We start from the raw sequence: 19,390 nt of genomic DNA, 5'->3' as shown, positions 1-19,390 counted from the left end.
TTTACCAAATCGAAAGCTCGCTGACATTCCAGCGACCACACAAATACAGCGGTTTTACCGAGCATGTTGGTAAGAGGCACTACGATCGAGGAGAAGTTTCGACAAAAACAACGATAAAAGCCGGCCATACCCAAAAATCGCCGTAGCTGTCGTTTATCCTGAGGAACAGGGAAATCGACAATAGCCTGAACCTTGGCATCTAGGGGACGGACTTTGCCATTTCCGACCAGTTTCCCCAGATAGATCACCTCACTGCGACCGAACTCACATTTCTCCAGATTTAAAACCAAAGAAGCATCTCGTAGCTTCTCAAACACAGTGACTAATGCCTTCAAATGTTCCTCCCATGTTGACGAAAAGACCACCACATCATCAAGATAAACTTCACAATTTGGAACTTCACCCAACACCATAAGCATGAGCTGCTGAAACGTAGCAGGGGCATTTCTCAGACCGAAAGGCATCACTGTGTATTGTAAAAACTGATCTGGAGTAGCAAAAGCAGAAATGACCGACGCTCTTTTCGTTAATGGGACCTGCCAATATCCCTTTAGTAGGTCTAATTTACTCACGTATTTAGACATGCCGATTTTATCGACACAATCCTCCATACGTGGGATCGGGAACGAATCAGATGTAGTGATGGCGTTAATCTTTCTATAGTCGGTGCAAAATCGAAACGATCCATCAGGTTTGGGTACCAGAATGCAAGGCGAACACCACGGACTAACACTAGGAATGGCAAAATGGTTCTCCAACAAATATTTTGTCTCTTGTGCCATCTGCAACCGCTTTTGAGGGTTAACTCGGTACGGATGTTGACAGATAGGTAAATGCTCTCCCACATCGATATCATGTTGTAACAAGGTGGTATGTAGAGGTACATCAACGAACAACGTCGGATAACTCTGAATTAAATCACTCAGGTCGTGCTGTGCTGTGTTGGGCAACTCTGCCAACTTCTCAGGGAGATGGAGGAGAGCCTCGGAGTTCAGAAGCCTGGCACAAGGCAAACAGTTACGACCCAGATGCAAGTTATCCTGTTCAGGTGCGTACTCCACGGACACAGTGAGAGAAACTGAAGACGAATTAGTGGGTGAAACGGAGACTGATGGAACTGTCTGATCTGGACACGTTGCCTCCGATCGGTCATAATATGCCTTCAGCATGTTAATATGACATAACCGAGTCTTCTTACCTCGGTCAGGAGTGGCAATGACATAATTGGTAGCTGACAGTTTGTACTGAATGACATATGGACCAGAAAACCGCGCTCGAAGAGAAGAACCAACCACAGGTAATAGTGCAAGCACTCGCTCACCGACTTTAAATTCCCGACTCTTCGCCTTTTTGTCAAACCTGTTTTTCATCGCCACCTGCGACTCACACAGGTTGTTCTTTGCCACCTTACAAACAAGACACAGACGGTCTCGAAGACGCTTAACGTAGTCACATACAGAAGTGGCCTGAGGTCGTGGCGTAGCCAACCACTGCTCATACAACGCTAATAGGGGCCCTCGTACACAACGTCCAAAAAGCAGAGTGTTTGGACTAAACCCAAGAGACTCCTGTACTGAATCTCGAACGGCAAACAAAAGTAAGGGCACGCCTTCGTCCCAATCCTTCTCAGATTCCAAACAATAGGTCCGTAACATGTTTTTAAAAGTCTGATGGAACCGCTCTAGTGCACCTTTTGACTCGGGATGGTACGCACTAGAAAACTGGTGATGTATGCCCAATTCCTGGGTTACCTGAGCAAAAAGACGAGATGTAGTACCCTGATCGGATTGTATACATGTCGGTAAACCAAAAGTGGAGAAAAACTTTATCAATGCTTTTACTATGGCCTTTGAGCGAAGCGAACGAAGGGGAATGGCTTCAGGATAGCGTGTAGCCGCACACATAAGAGTAAAAATATAGCGATTTCCAGCACGAGTCTTCGGCAAAGGACCCACACAGTCAATTAAAACTCTTTCAAACGGCTCACCCACTGCAGGAATGGGACACAACGGAGCCGGGGGAACAACCTGGTTTGGTTTACCAACCATCTGGCACGCTTTACATGTACGGCAATAATTCACCACATCACTAGAAACCGACGGCCAAAAGAAATGCTGCAAAACATGCTGTGTGGTTTTTCGAATGCCTAAGTGGCCTGCCAAAGGATGATCATGGGCCAGAGATAACATGTATGAACGATACCTACATGGAACAACTACCTGTGTTATCGACTCATGCCCTTCTTTATAATTAACTTAGTAATAATACCCTATCCTGAAGGAAGTACGCATTCTGATACCCCGACGACAAGCTTGAGGTGTTAACACGATCAAAACAAGTTGTTAACGTTTGGTCTGTGTTTTGTGCTTTAATTAAATCTGCCCGCGACAAAAGGTCAGAAATCGAGGTCTCAGTATCCGAGTATGTAGGCTGGGCGTGTGATGACGTCACACCAGCAGGTGTAGTAACTGGGTGCTCCACAGGAGAGGCAGAATCAAGGGTGTCAACATGTCAGGAGGCATGCCCCAGGACATGTAATCGTCACTTGTCCAGTGTTGAAGCGTAAGGCGGTACGAAATCCAGGCGCCTCCTGAGCCTTTCCAGTCAGTTTACACTGCAGCATAAGAGACCACAGTTCCTTGGGCCACTGAAGTGTTGTTGCAATCCGCTCAAAGATGGAAAAATAAGCATCAACCTCCTGCTCCCTAAACGCAGGAACCAAACTGATCTGTCGACTAACATCAAAAAACGCAGGGGCGGAGACAGAACGAGGTAAGGGTACCGGTATATCTCTTTGCGCTCTTGGAGGGCACATATGAGGCTCTGGGGAACTTCCCGGAATAGGACTGCCTGCAGCCGATGGAGCAGTCTTACGTGGTAATGGAACAGGTCGCTCAGTATCCATAGCCAGCCGCTTCAATGCAACTTCCTTATCCGCCTCAATCTGCAAAGCACGAACACGTAATAACTCAGCTTCGCGCTCCTGACGCTTTATCTCCAACTCTAGTTCTTTTAACTTTATCGCGAGTATAGGATCAGTCGCGGAAACACCCAACACAGAATCTACATGTACACTACCTACCCGTTCGCCGGCGTCATCCGCTACGGACTCACCCGGCAGCGGAAGCAAACCAGCTGGTACTCTCGGAACGCCACCGCGATCAGGCAAAATGCCGTCGCGCACCAGACAATGCTCCAAAGCCTGCTTAATGTCCCTCTTTGAAGCATCCCGCGGTACGTTCACATTAAAAAACTCAGCAATGAGAAGGAGATCCGCCTTCCGGCACCTGTCAAATTGCTCCAGGGTAGGAAACAATGAAAACTCCGTCAAGTCAAAATGCGCCATAACAACTAGCACACTAAACACACCAACACACCACCCCACCGCCACAAGAAAGAACACCAACCAGACGAACCAAACACAAAAGAAAACCGGGGAAAAAAACAAAACGGAGGACGAGCCCCCCAATTGTTACCGCCCGGTCTAGGTCAGACGGTAACAGAAAATAAAAGATGGAGTAATTGGAGGAGCGAAGTAATAACTAGGAACCAACACCACTTAACCGTCTCAAAATATCTGTATTTTGACAAATATGCAAGATGTTACAAGCATGGGCTTAGCACCGACTGACTTCAGGTAGGCCACGCTGAAAACGGGAAAAGAAAACCAAACTACAAAACAAACAGCGGCCTACCCTACCTGGTGCTAAGCAACATCCATAAATCATAACTAACAACAACACCAAAAATAAGAGAGAACACTACATAACTAACATACAACTACACAAAGACAAAGACACAGTCCACCACACACAGAAACAGGGGCAGTCTAACAACTCTTAACACCAGTTAGCTGATGTATATCAAAATCATCCCAAACAGGGAGAACAAACGAGGAGAGCCTGCCACTCTCTCCCCCGTCCGCACTTCCAGGAAGCCTTTTGTAGCTGTCGACTCGTCAGGCACCGCCCAGAACCATGTGACACCATAATCACGGGTGCACCTGAAAGATTACAACACCACACAGTAACAACTCATCACGCTCCCTTGGGAGAACAGCACAATCATACATCAACAACTCATCATGCTCCCGTAAGAGAACAGTACTATGTGTACAGTAATACCTCATCCCGCTCCCTTAGGAGAACAGTACTATGTGTACAGTAATACCTCATCACATTAGGACCTAACAGTCTCAATGGTACCAGTGAACTCTTTTGGAAACTGCAGATCCACTACCACATAGCCTTTGTATGGATAACTGGATTCACTTAGGCCCCAAATAGCTAGACCCGACACCTGTTGAATAGGAACATAAGACAAGTGCTAATTAAACCAGTCTTCAAAGATAATGGTCACTTCTGACCCACTATCTAACAGTGCTGAACAGGGCTAGCCATTTATCTGCAGTGTCACTGTCCCTCAGGTACTGATGTAACGCTCATAGTGTTTGCAGTATATTCTCGTACTGAACAAGCATGCGCTTTACGGGTTTGTTCATTTACATTACATTTACAATTATGGCATTTGGCAGATGCACTTATCCAGAGCGACTTACATTTTAATCTCATTTTTTTAAATAATGAGTGAGCAATTGAGGGTTAAGGGGCACCTCAGTCATGGCCTCAGGTCTGGGGATCGAACCCACGACCCTCCAGTCACAAGACCAGTTCCCTAACCACCAGGCCATGACTGCCCGCATGACTGTTCACTTTTGGAGCTCTGTTTATCTTTAGCTCTACGCAAAGAGGCAATTAGTTTCTGGATTACTCTGTTTTCATTTTCAGGCAGTGTGCACTTTGTGGCAATGTGCCCATCTCCTCCACATCGGTAGCGAAAGTAGTCACCATCTCTTCCCTTCACTTGCTGAGTCTCAGTAGATGTGGGGTTCTTGGTCATGGCTACTTGAGCATTAGCAGCTATCATGACAGGTTTACGGGTCTCCGCTTTAACATTTTTGACTTTTTGTTTCATACGACTGAATTGTTTCTGCAACGCTACAACTTCTGCTGAACTATTTTCACTATCTGACTGGAAGACAGTGGACAAGGATGGTTGTGGATCATCAGCATTTCTCACAAGCCTCTCTGCCCACCCAGCAATCTGTTCTTTCAATCTCTTTAACTCTGTTTTCAAGTGTTTAATGGTAACACTGTCTGACTCTGCATTCTCTTGAGTGTTCACCTGGCACACACGAGGACAAATTTTATGACGAGACCTTTCATATTCCTCTTCTGCTCTGATCTCACTTAACAAATCCAGAAAGGTAGGAGGGTTATTTCTCCTCTCTTTTAGCTGTAGCTGTAGTAACATCAGGTCTGCCCCCAATGCACCTCTGAGCAGTTGCTCCACTCTCACTCTGTCCATATCCCTGGCCCGCAGGCCACCTTTCTGAACTACACGAGCTAAAAGTGGTTCTAGTCTCCGAACAAAGTCAGACAATTTTTCCTGTCTTTTGTGGCATTAAACAGAAAGAAAAATATAAATCTTTGCCAGATTCAGTAGATCCAAAAGCACGATTAATGGCCTCCAGATACTCTTCTGCTTGTGCATCAGGATTAGTGAATCTCAAAGCTCTTACGATTTCAAAAGCTGGACCCTTTAGATTCTCAAAGACTCTTCTCCTTTTTTCTTTTTCAGAACAGTCACTCTCCTCTATCAACAGAGTAGCTTGTTCAATCCATGGCTCTAACTGTTCCTCCCCGACAGGAGTGGCAGTAGAACCTGAAAAGGGTCTGAGGCGGCGGTAGTGGTGATTTTCAGAAGGAGCTTTTAGTGACTGGCTCATAAATTCTCCCATAACGCAGGCTAAAGATTCTACCGCACTGTCTTTAGGGCTTGGAGGATGACAGAAAAACTGCAAGTCCTCAATTCTTTTCCCTTCAGCCAACAGGAACTTTTGCAGCTTCTCAGAAAACTCATCTGAAGTAGCATGAGCTGGGTGGATTGTAACGATCTTCCACGGTGGAGAACCATTGGATGGTCGTACTTCAGGTGGGACACTAAGGGTGTTTAACTGTTCTCTGCACTCACATAGGGCCACTAAACTATTAGTCTCAGAATCAAACGTTTTCCCACAGACTCTAACCCTTCCCCAGCAGTGGACTGTATGAAGTACTTCTTCAATTTTGCTAATGCTATCATCTCCCACACCAACCACTAACATGGCATGGTGAATATCTAACTGCTCCCCTTTACACCAGTTCTGAAGATCTGTCTGAAATCTAGAATACAATGGTTGCTCCATATATTTTAATTTTTTAAATTTTTTTATAGAGTGACTACCAGTAGGTTAACCCTTGTGAAAAAAAAGTATACTAAAATTATGCTGAAATATATATGTACTTAAGTTGTGCTATTTTGTACTTAATTACTACTTATTTGTAATTAAAGTGATATAAATCTGCACTAAGTGTATACTAAATATACTAGTCATGTTATTTTCGCCACTATTTAATATAATTTAAGTATATTTGTGTGAGCTGTCCAACAGAAAATTAAAAACATTAAGTGTGATTAAATTAATCTTGTGATATACTTACTTTAGTATAGGTAATGTAATCCTAATATACTGAAGTATAATTGACGTACACTTTCTGTAGGATGTCATGTACTTCTATTACACTATTATTAGTACAAGTAATGTACTCCTAGTATACTTTCTGTAGAATAAGTCAGGTACTTCTAATACACTTTAGTGTGATTCATGTAATTCTAGTACACTTTAGGTGGGATAAGTAATATACTTCTAATACACTAACTGTGGTATAATAATGTACTCCTAATACTTTACTGTAGTACAAATCATTTAATTCTAATAAATGTAATGTTGGTCTAGTCATCAACTTCTAGTACACTTCCAGTAAGATAAGACACATACTTCTATAATGCTGACTGTAGTACTGTTCTACTGTCATAGAATTCCAATTTTGTTATAATACACATTGTGTAGTTATTCTGGAGCATTCCTAATGACACATTGTAAAGAGCCAGATTCACATTACAGTGGAAAACAGTAAAAAACTGTAACTGACATACAAAGTTGTATGTCAATATGCAACCTTCGAACACAACTGTGATATAAAACACATACAGGAGTGTAATGAATGCAGAACACTTTATTTAAACATTTCTTTTTTACTTCTGCCAAAATCAAAATTCAGATAATCTATTTACCATCTATATACACACACATACATACATACACACTGCTCAAAAAAATAAAGGGAACACTTAAACAACACAATGTAACTCCAAGTCATCCACAGATAGGAAGCAACACTGATTGTGAATCAATTTCAACTGCTCTTGTACAAATGGAACAGACAACAGGTAGAAACTAGAAAGGCAAAGTTCGTGGAACAAACTTTATGTTGGCTTGACAAAGCAGCTAAAAAGGCTGTTTTGAATGTTGATGACCTAATGTTAAAGGTTGTTTTGTTATTAATGTTAAAATGATGTTAAAGGTTGTTTAAATGTTGATAACCTGCTAAATAATGTTAAAGGTTGTTTAAATGTTGATAACCTGCTAAATAATGTTAAAGGTTGTTTTAATGTTGACATCTTGCTAAATGATGATGAAGGCTGATTAAATGTTGATAACCTGCTAAATGATGTTAAAGGTTGTTTTAATGTTGATAACTTGCTAAAGAATGTTAAAGGTTGTTTAAATGTTGATAAACCTGTTAAATAATGTTAAAGGTTGTTTAAATGTTATCACTGCTGCCCATCTGCCCCTCTGCTCCATCTGCCCCTCTGCTCCATCTGCCCCTTTGCCCCATCAGCCCCTCTGCTCCATCTGCCCCTCTGCTCCATCTGCACCTCTGCTCCATCTGCCCCTCTGCTCTTTCTGCCCCATCTGCCCCTCTGCTCCATCTGCACCTCTGCTCCATCTGCTCCATTGACCTAATGTTAAAGGCTGTTGTTAAATGATGTTGAAGGCTGTTTAAATGTTGATAATCTGCTAAATGATATTAAGGGTTGTTTAAATAATGATAACCTGCTAAATAATGTTAAAGGTTGTTTAAATGTTGATAACCTGCTAAATAATGTTAAAGGTTGTTTTAATGTTATCACTGTTAAATGATGTTAAAGATTGTTTGAATGTTGACATCCTGCTAAATGATGTTGAAGGCTGTTTAAATGTTGATAACCTGCTAAATGATGTTAAAGGTTGTTTAAATGTTGACATCCTGCTAAATGATGTTGAAGGCAGTTTAAATGTTGAAAACCTGCTAAATGATGTTAAAGGTTGTTTAAATGTTGATAACCTGCTAAATAATGTTAAAGATTGTTTTAATGTTATCAATGTTAAATGATGTTAAGGGTTGTTTTAATGTTATCAATGTTAAATGATGTTAAAGGTTGTTTAAATGTTGACATCCTGCTAAATGATGTTGAAGGCTGTGTGTGTCTGTGGAGTGGGTATGAGGAACATGTTTGTATGTGGACGTGCGTGTGTGGGGGGAGGGGGAGAGACATTCAAAATAACTGTCACTATCTCTGCTTGTCTGAGTCGACAAGCCTTGTTTAATGTGATTTGCACCCTCCGAACAAACGGTTGTAGTTTGGGACCTGTTTAACTTATCGCTTAACCGAAAATATTGTATGAGAGAGGACCCCTGGCTGATCATTTTGATGTAATTTGTGTGTTGTTTGACCCAATATTGTCTGATTTATGACAAGTTAAAAACAGAGGCAAATTGTGAAAAATCCCTTAACTGACACACTGTCTCTGCTACTCTAGAATGTGATTTGCACCCTCCGAACAAACGGTTGTAGTTCGGGACCTGTTTAACTTATCGCTTAAACAAAAATATTGTATGAGAGAGGACCCCTGGCGGATCATTTTGATGTAATTTGTGTGTTGTTTGACCCAATATTGTCTGATTTATGACAAGTTAAATATAGAGGCAAATTGTGAAAATCCAATTCTGATGTTGAGAAATTAACATGGGAGTTAATGGGGCAGTTTTTTGTGTCTAATGCCAAACAAATGCTCATAACTCTAAAAGTAATTGATCAAATGATTAGATATCTTGGCTTAACAGAAAGGACAAGTTTCTCTCTCATTTAAAATTTAAATGGAGTTTCTAGATGAAAGTGGAAAAAATTTACAGCTGTTTATCCAGAAGATTTTTGATGATTTTTCATGACTGCACACTCTAACTGGGGACATTTCTGAACATTCCGCCATTCATTCCCTATGGGGAAAAGTCCACTTTGAGGACTTGTCCTGCGGACACCGTATGTCCAATATGTCCCAAAAGCACAAGCACACTATTCCCGTATGAGATCTGCGATCCTGCCAAATTTCAAGGTTCTAGCTAAAAAACTGTGACCTGTGAAAAGTGTCGAAATTTGCTGTAGAAGAATAATAATAATAACTAGAAAGGCAAAGTTCGTGGAACAAACTTTATGTTGGCTTGACAAAGCAGCTAAAAAGGCTGTTTAAATGTTGATAACCTGCTAAATAATGTTAAAGGTTGTTTAAATGTTGATCACCTGCTAAATGATGTTAAAGGTTGTTTAAATGTTGATAACCTGCTAAATAATGTTAAAGGTTGTTTTAATGTTGACATCTTGCTAAATGATGATGAAGGCTGTTTAAATGTTGATAACCTGCTAAATGATGTTAAAGGTTGTTTTAATGTTGATAACTTGCTAAAGAATGTTAAAGGTTGTTTAAATGTTGATAAACCTGTTAAATAATGTTAAAGGTTGTTTAAAAGTTATCACTGCTGCCCATCTGCCCCTCTGCTCCATCTGCCCCTCTGCTCCATCTGCCCCTTTGCCACATCAGCCCCTCTGCTCTATCTGCCCCATCAGCCCCTCTGCTCCATCTGCCCCTCTGCTCTATCTGCTCCATCTGCACCTCTGCTCCATCTGCTCCATTGACCTAATGTTAAAGGCTGTTGTTAAATGATGTTGAAGGCTGTTTAAATGTTGATAATCTGCTAAATGATATTAAAGGTTGTTTAAATGTTGATAACCTGCTAAATAATGTTAAAGGTTGTTTAAATGTTGATAACCTGCTAAATAATGTTAAAGGTTGTTTTAATGTTATCACTGTTAAATGATGTTAAAGATTGTTTGAATGTTGACATCCTGCTAAATGATGTTGAAGGCTGTTTAAATGTTGATAACCTGCTAAATGATGTTAAAGGTTGTTTAAATGTTGACATCCTGCTAAATGATGTTGAAGGCTGTTTAAATGTTGATAACCTGCTAAATGATGTTAAAGGTTGTTTAAATGTTGACAACCTGCTAAATAATGTTAAAGGTTGTTTTAATGTTATCAATGTTAAATAATGTTAAAGGTTGTTTTAATGTTATCAATGTTAAATGATGTTAAAGGTTGTTTAAATGTTGACATCCTGCTAAATGATGTTGAAGGCTGTGTGTGTCTGTGGATTGGGTATGAGGAACATGTTTGTATGTGGACGTGCGTGTGTGGGGGGAGGGGGAGAGACATTCAAAATAACTGTCACTATCTCTGCTTGTCTGAGTGAAGCCTTGTTTAATGTGATTTGCACCCTCCGAACAAACGGTTGTAGTTCGGGACCTGTTTAACTTATCGCTTAACCGAAAATATTGTATGAGAGAGGACCCCTGGCTGATCATTTTGATGTAATTTGTGTGTTGTTTGACCCAATATTGTCTGATTTATGACAAGTTAAATACAGAGGCAAATTGTGAAAAATCCCTTAACTGACACTGTCTCTGCCACTCTAGAATGTGATTTGCACCCTCCGAACAAACGGTTGTAGTTCGGTACCTGTTTAACTTATTGCTTAACTGAAGATATTGTCTGAGAGAGGACCCCTGGCGGATCATTTTGATGTAATTTGTGTGTTGTTTGACCCAATATTGTCTGATTTATGACAAGTTAAATATAGAGGCAAATTGTGAAAATCCAATTCTGATGTTGAGAAATTAACATGGGAGTTAATGGGGCCGTTTTTTGTGTCTAATGCCAAACAAATGCTCATAACTCTAAAAGTAATTGATCAAATGATTAGATATCTTGGTTTAACAGAAAGGACAAGTTTCTCTCCCATTTAAAATTTAAATGGAGTTTCTAGATGAAAGTGGAAGGAATTTACAGCTGTTTATCCAGGAGATTTTTGATGATTTTTCATGACAGCACACTCTAACTGGGGACATTTCTGAACATTCCGCCATTCATTCCCTATGGGGAAAAGTCCACTTTGAGGACTTGTCCTGCGGACACCGTATGTCCCACATGTCCCAAAAGCACAAGCACACTATTCCCGAATGAGATCTGCGATCCTGCCAAATTTCAAGGTTCTAGGTCAAAAATTGCGACCTGTGAAAAGTGTCGAAATTTGATGCGGAAGAATAATAATAATAAAAAGAAATCGGATAACAGAATGTTGGCTTTGTCAAGCCAACATAAAAATAAGAAGAAATCGGATAACAGAATGTTGGCTTTGTCAAGCCAACATAATGAGAGATTTTCAACTGATTTCAAAAGATTTTTATTAATTGAGATCTAGGATGTGTTATTTTTAGTGTTCCACACAATTCTTAAAACATTGTGAAACACAGAAAACCAGAACAGAAAGTATTTAAATATGTAACCATTATATTGTTGTGCTTGTAGAGTAACCCTTCACACTTGCACAGCCTTCTTTCTGTTGTAACTCTCATTATTGCACTTTCGCCTTAAGATGTTTTTAACATCTTGGACTGTAGTTCCTGGAAACTGTCCTATCACACAATCTGTGGGAAGAAAGTCACAGTCACTACTTTAACACTCTAGAATTAGGTTTAGCCATCCCAAGTTTAAGAGTTTAAAATTATGCTAATAATGCACACTATGTGGTGCAACACAAAATGTATACAATGTAAGATCAGACAAATGAGCAGGCAGTCCATGTTAACTCATCCGACATCACTACTTAATCTAACATGTTGGATTTCATAGCTCAAAATAAGCAAACAGCTCATTTTTATGTTTAGCTTGATCTTGTTAGCTATTAGACTAGATATTATTATTTTCTAAAACTGAAAATGACTGCATCTATATATCAGGACAATGACAATTTTCAAAGGCAAAATTACAGTCCTAGACTGTTATAAATTCTAATACACAGATTTGTTTAAAAAAAAAATTGATCCCTGCAATATACAGTCGCTTCAGAGGTTTACATACAATCACCTTGAACATTTTTTCTGGGGCAGAAAAGTTACAACAAACTCAATTTCATTCGTAGAAAAAAAAAAAGATTTGTCTCACAGGGTTTTCTTACATAACCACAAGATCAAAAGGTTTACATAACACACCTAGGCTCATATTTGGCTAAATGTCCTTTAAAAAGTTACCTGCACCAGATACTTTTTAAAGTCTTCAACAAGTATCTGGCAAAAATTCTGTTTACATAATGAATTGCTCATTCTGCCCCAAATTAAGTAAGAAAAAATTAACAGATTTAGTATAAAAGTCTTTGTAAAAAAATATTGTAAAATTAACTTACCAATAAGTGCATTGACCTTCTCTGGGTCAAGCTGGGCCGTTTCAGGAAGATCTTTAATACATTGCTGTGCTTCCCTGTAATTGAAGACTTTGCAAGTATTTCCTTTCCAAACACCAGGACGGCCAATTCTTGCGCATAAACTGACATGCGTGTCTCTTCAAAACTTTAACAGTTGAACTGGGAAGCACAACCTGAAACAGAAAACCTTAAATCAGGGGTGGGCAATCTTATTCACATAGGGCCAGTGTGGCTGTTTTTTAATCCTTTTCTAACCAAACAGGTCACACAATCAGTTAACTAAGACCAGCTAATTAAACTAGTGATATAAGGTGTTGTCTGGCCTGGTTGGACTAAAATCCAGCAGCCACACTGGCCCTTTGCAAAGCACACAAAATTCACCATGAGCAAAGCCAAGAAAGATTAGTGTTTTACCACATCAGGGGATTGCAGTTTGCTGGAACGTGGCTGGGCCTCATCCACCGTTGTGTCGGAACTGCGCCTTGCATCTGATTGGTCTAACTTTTCCAAGTACTGCCTCACTGTTTTAATGAATGACGGAAGTTCTGGGGAGAATAATGTAAATATATTTAAGGAACACATATTTAGGTAAGTGACAAAGTCACTAAGCAGGACAGTGTTTGTACAACCTTTAAGTGCCTGAACAGTCTCCTCATCAAGTTCCACTGTGCAGGGTTTTGACTTCTTCCGTGGCCTCATAATCTCCACATCACTGTCTGAATCACCGTCCTTCTGTAACCAAGGTATGACAGGCAAAAAGTTTACAGAAATTTGCATTGCCACATTATACACAACCGTTAATTAAGCTGTATGTATAATGGCAAGTACAGGTTAAGATTTTGAACAATTAAGCTGTTACTGATAGACTGAAACTATGTTTTTTGAAAATGAGTAGAATGTCATGACAATCAATATTTATGTTTTGAAAAAGTCATACTTTTAGGTAAACAGCAGCTTGATTTATGTGGTTAGAATGTTCCTAGATTTATCATGGTGCAGTGGGCAGCATCACAACCTAATGAAATTAATGGTTAAATGTACGTGAATCAGTGGTTCAGTTTTTCGACCTGTGATGTCTTTCCAATGCAGATGGTGAGGCGGAGTCAACAAAGAATTACTTAAAACTTGTTTGTAAGTTTAGAGACCAAGAAGGCCTTTGGGAACCCGGCGCAACATTGCCATTCTTAAAGTTCTTTGTAAACTGCTAAGCTCAATTGATATAGAGAAACACACAAAATTGTGTCTTATTTTGCTGATGATTTTTATTATATACCTGTTTTGGAAAATTAGAAACAGTTTCAATAGTAAATCAGAATGACTGTTTAAAGGACATTTGGCAGCATCTATAGTTTTAAGGTTAAATGCTTCAAGTTAAGCAGTACTTTGTGAGTTATGAATAGGTCATGGGTTAAAGTTCTCCGTCACTACGACGGATTTCCGTCATTTGATTTTTTTGGGGAAAAAATCTGTCAAATCATAATAAACAACACACGCGCGTGCTATCTGTTTTGTGGCCGAGATATGATTCTCACTGGCGCTCATCAGCGCTGGATGGATGACGGCGGTGTCATTTGATTGACTTGCGGTTCATTCCGCCTTCAGATTTGCGGATGTTACGTAGAAACATCCGCGACTTTGTACACCTGCGCGAACGGCGGAGGCTACTTGCTGCGTCACATTCTTTTTGCAGTGTAGAACGAAGCAATATGTGGTAGTATAGAAACACCCCTCAAAAACAGTGGAATGAACATTTACCTGACCAATTGTAATGTTGCATTAGTGCTGGAATTTAGGCTAAAGTACTTTAAAATGCTTGAAAATGTAACTACTTCGTTTCACAACAAATATCTGTCTGACTGAACAGTTATTACGTTAACAAATACGAGCCTCTTGTAATTCCAGGACGAAACATGAGAGAACGTGAAGACGTTAAGATTGGGCGTTTTGAAAATAAACCACCATTAAATAATGTGATAAAAAGCGAATTATTTCGAATCATTTCGAGTATATGTTTAAATATTTAACTTAAATTTAACGTTGAGAACGCGTTGAAATGGACCTTGAAAGTGACGTACAAGTGCTTTAATTCCACCTTATAAAGGTGTATGAACCCGGCAAACATGACTTGGTTCACTGCGCTGAAGCGCTGTGCGCGCGAAGTTACAAAATTCGAGAGGTGCACGACTGCGAGGCTCTCGCGCACGGGTGGAGTCACCGCGATTACGTCATTTTCGGCGTGCGGACCCTCGCGCTGCTCACGCCACTCGTGCTGCGTCAAGTATAAAGGCTTAAACCAGGCTTAACATGGATGGTGTTGTTCTGTTTGTATTTAAAAGCTCTATCCAGTGGTGTTAAATTTTTTGTAACATACCTACTTAAAGCATGTAATCTTATGGCTTATGTTTTTGCGATGGTGAATCTGATAAAAACAAGAGAGCTTCATACCTCTCACCAGGATTCACTAAATTTGACTTGATCTTTAAATAATTTTCTGGAAGAGGACCCCTAGATAACTCCCATTAAATACACATTTATGTACATTTATTGCTCAGGTGTTCATTCTCTCTTCTCTCCTTACACAGGCTGTTTAGATAAATATACTTTATAAATGTGTTTATTGTGTAGAATTAGGCAAAAGAGGCCGTGTCCCAACTACACCACATTTTCAGTAATTGCTGGCATTGTCTTTTGCCAGGAAAAATTTTTCAGTCAAATGAAAATTTCTTGCTTTAACCCATGGAATAGGTCAAAACACTCTTAACAAACTGGTTTAACACTAGAAGTCCCTGAAATTTCAACCACCCCCCTGAAGTCCCAAAAGAGGGTCCAAAGAACCTTAGTCCAAACTGACACCTCTGGTGGCTCCAATTAACATCCATTCATTTGCAAAAGTGCCCATTCCCTGAGGAATCAGCAGGGTGGAGAAGAGCTGAACTTGCCTCCAGTGTTATGTAAATGAGGCGTGTGTCAGGTATGGGTGGTTGCTGCTGAAAGCTTGCACCTCCTTGGCTGCCATATGAGACTGCAAGATCTCTTGCAAGAAGTCTCCTCATCTACAGAACCATATGTTTGAGATTTGATTTGTGAAAGGTTGAAATAATGTGAAATTGACACAAACATAATATTTGAATTATAATGGCATATAAGTGGCATATTGATTAGTCAAAATGGCTCTGATATTTTTAACCTTAATTTAAGTAGTTTTGTCTTTTGAAAAACTGCTAATAGGTAAAAATGTTTTTACATAAATGTATACAAAAAACCCTCAGCTACTTGAAATAGAATAATATTATTGAGCAATTTTAACTTCAAGATCAAGATTTCGCATGTGTGTCTCTTCCAAATACAGCCATAACCAGCAAACAAAAATAGGAAATTTAGGAAATCTTACCAAAAGAGATATCACTACTACAGATTTTCACTACTCTCTGAAAACTAACAATGTGTTGTGTGTGACGTTTGTGACCCTAGGCTTGAAAATTGCTTCATATGGGCTTTTCAAACTTTTTTTTTGGCCCACCTCCACCCTTTCACCTTTGGAGGACAACTTTGTTTTCATGTAAGGATCAAAAGAAAACAATTCTGTATAATACAGTACAATAGTGATAAAAACAATTGGGGTTAGGTGAACCATACAGGACAGGAGAGAAAAGAAGGGGAGAGAAAGTAAAAAGGGAAAAGACAGAAGAGCAGAAAAAACAGCTCAAATGATTCACCAACTGCTGCTACTAAATGAAGAGCAGAAAGTAAGACATACAGCACAAATGACTGATGTATGTGTGTGTGAGTGTGTGTGTTTATGTAAGTGCAACATAGGATAAATGTACAGAATGTACTTATTAGCAAGGCCCCAGAGGCCAGAGGCAGGCAGAGAAAGACCAGGGAACCCGACCCGCCCACGGCCCCTCCAGGATCATGTCCAAAGCCTGCTGTGTACTGGAAACCTTTGCTATCCTTGCTTCTCAGTCAACAGAGTAAGTGAAATGTGTGGTGACATGAATTTTCATCCACATGTAGGTGGCTAGTCATCTTTCTCTTTATTATAAAACTGACAGACATTATTTGAACTATAATTCCAAAACATCTCAAGTCTGCCTCCTTTGTACTAATTTTGGATTTTTTTCTCACTGCAAAAGGTGACATGATTATTGGTCAAAATAGCTAAAGTTCAGATTTCTCTGAAAGGGTCTTTTCTTCTCCGTCTGAGTCAATGGATCAACATAGCTCACACTATCACCCATCCCCCCGTCTACCTAGAAGTGGCTGCATGACAAAGGATGGCCTCATGGCCTCATGATCCAAAATACCTCAGCACTGGCTTTTGGCAGGCTCAGGTAGAAATGTAGTAATGTTAGTAATGTTTTTCTTCTAAAAAAGATAAGTGGGTTCAAAATAACAATTTTGAAAAAAATTACCAAATTAATTGTGTTGATCCACCTCAAAAAAGGTCATGCAAAAGTCTGTAAGCTAGTCCTGAGTGTGTCTGCCCATCCCCCAGCTGCATTGTTGTGCAGGGGACATGCATAAGGTGAGAGAGGCAGTCAGAGGGCCTGGCTGAGAGCAGAAGCTACAGAGGACATGATGTAAGTTTAGAAATATATACAATAAAGTTGAAATGTTCTCAACAGAGCACTCACATACAATTATCCACTCAGTCTGCCACTCCCTCATTTGGGGAGAAACCTACACTATTGTGGCTATTCCCAACTTTAGACAATTTAGACAATTTTTAATCATGGAGGGGTCTGAAATTTTCGTCTTAGGTGCATGTCCTCACTGTATTGGAATATTTTATTGTCTGAGTGAAAGAGAAACAAAATGGGGTCACTAAAGTGGGAATAGCCACAATACTGTAGCTTTCTCCCCAAATGAGGGACTGGCAGACTGGGTAGATAGTTGTATGTGAATGCTCTGATGAGAACACTCATGAACAATTGTGCAAATGTGAGATGTGTGGACTGCTACAGATACACGTGTGGCAAATGTACCAGGGAGATACCCTGGCAGTGCCAGGCATGTTCTGACAGACTGCTGAGTGACTGCTAAAGTGCTAGTCACACAAGAAGGACATGCCACTCACACACACACACACACACACAGCCCTGCACTGCAGCCTATTGTAAATATGTGTGGAATTGTTTTATTCCTTGTATTTTTTGTATAATTTTATGGCAATAATAAAAAGCATGGAACATAAAAAAGCATGGAAACATAACAGTTGTTCTTTTGTATGTTTCTCATGCTGAAATTTCAGTCCTCCTGACTTAGACACAAATGCTTCTGGTCATTACTCACATGTACCTGGCTATAAAATTTCTAATTTTCTATTTAAAATATAAAAAAATAATGTATTGTTTGTGCTTTGTTGCTCAGATAAAACTAAACTAAATACAATATATATAACCTTTATATTATAAAATACAATAAACTGAATAGAACTAACTAGAAACTAAATGGCTAAACTCAATGAAAAACAACAATTAGTTGTGAGCTGAAGCATGCCCCCTCCTGTGGTGCGCCAGTAATGGCCTTATTTACAGAACAAAAGTGCCTGCTTACAGCTGATAATAGGGTGTTAGCTAAAATCCTTCAGTTCTCTCGACCCTTCTCTGGGTTCCGATAGTAGAAGTGTTGAAAGACCCTTCTCTGGGACTTCTAGTGTTAAGTATAAAACAAATAAAAATAAAATAATAAAAAATTACTAACCTTTTTGGGTATGCCAGTTTTTATGCTGGTTTCTGCAGACAGAAACTTTTTTCTTTTAAACATTCCTACAGCCTCTGTCCAAATGTCTTCACCTCTGATGAATCGGTTTCTCTTTTCAATAAGCACCTTCTGATAGTCTAAAACAAGAAATTCAGAGTTTATATTATTTTTCAAATATGTTCTGGGATTAAAGTTATTTAAACAGGTAATGGAAATGCCATGGTGCATGCTTTACCACACAGCAAAAATATTCTAATTTGTTCTTACATTTTAGACTAATGTTACTGGTGGCAGTGTGCTACAGAAAGCAGTGCAGTTTTAGATGTAATTAGCTAACGCTAGCGAGCTTAGCGAGTTAGCTGGCATGTTTTAACTAGCCAGCTAACTCAATTTGTTCACCCAGCTAGCGTTAGTTGGCTAACCCCATAGACTGCAGGCATGATTCCAAATGTATAACGACAAATACTACACAAAGTAAATCACACCATCATTTAGCTACACTTACCTCCAAACATCAGTATTTTTGCGGCATGTGTTTCAGTCTTCCTCCTTCCTTTTCTGATGGGCCATTTTACCTCTATCCAGCCATCCTCACTGGTTAAATCTGGGCAAGCAGTGACCTGAGACAGTGGCGTGTTCGATTTCACTATTATATCTGAGCTCTCAACCTCCACAGACTTGTCCTGAAAATAAAATAACGCGAATTTTCCGAGCATTACTGAAGTGCTAACGGTTGAGTTGCAGCACTGGACAAACTTCCCAAGTTCCACGAACACTGAGGCTGAACCTGATTGGCTGATTTTTGGCACTAAATTTAAACAGTTCTCTGGCGCTATTCCTGCATTCAGCGCCCTTCTCATTCAGTCTGCACAGCGCTTAACAGGTAAGTTCATTTTCCAGCAGTAAAATGAATATGAAGATAATATAGTGTAAACAACTACATATGGAACTACACATGGAAGCCTATATATAGACTTGTTTTGATCATTTAGATATTATTTTGTAACCTTTTTAATTCAAATGATAATGATATTGTCTTTTTTTCATACAAGAATTGAAAGGTCATAGCCTATTTTTTCGATACAGTTATACAAAGACCAATAATATGTAGATCCCTTCATGTGTGTGTGTTTGTTTGTTTGTTTGTGTGTGTGTGTGGGGGGGGG

General features: G+C 39.7%; 1 protein-coding gene across 1 annotated transcript; it reads right to left on the bottom strand.

Annotated features, from left to right (window-relative positions):
* Positions 1 to 11,614: 11,614 nt before the first annotated feature.
* Positions 11,615 to 18,956, bottom strand: LOC143526980 (uncharacterized). Its single transcript, XM_077021845.1, has 6 exons — positions 18,730 to 18,956; positions 18,225 to 18,361; positions 13,148 to 13,250; positions 12,933 to 13,063; positions 12,501 to 12,691; positions 11,615 to 11,745 (listed from the first exon to the last, which is right to left on the bottom strand). The coding sequence occupies exons 1-5, from the start codon at positions 18,938 to 18,940 to the stop codon at positions 12,554 to 12,556; spliced, it is 720 nt and encodes a 239-aa protein (XP_076877960.1). The 5' UTR covers positions 18,941 to 18,956; the 3' UTR covers positions 11,615 to 11,745; positions 12,501 to 12,553.
* Between the last annotated feature and the right edge of the window lie 434 nt (positions 18,957 to 19,390).

Source organism: Brachyhypopomus gauderio, chromosome 1 (assembly GCF_052324685.1).
Source record: "Brachyhypopomus gauderio isolate BG-103 chromosome 1, BGAUD_0.2, whole genome shotgun sequence".
NCBI classification, from domain to species: domain Eukaryota; kingdom Metazoa; phylum Chordata; class Actinopteri; order Gymnotiformes; family Hypopomidae; genus Brachyhypopomus; species Brachyhypopomus gauderio.
Note: the sequence above shows the minus strand (reverse complement) of the source record. Positions and strands in the feature narration are given on the sequence as shown.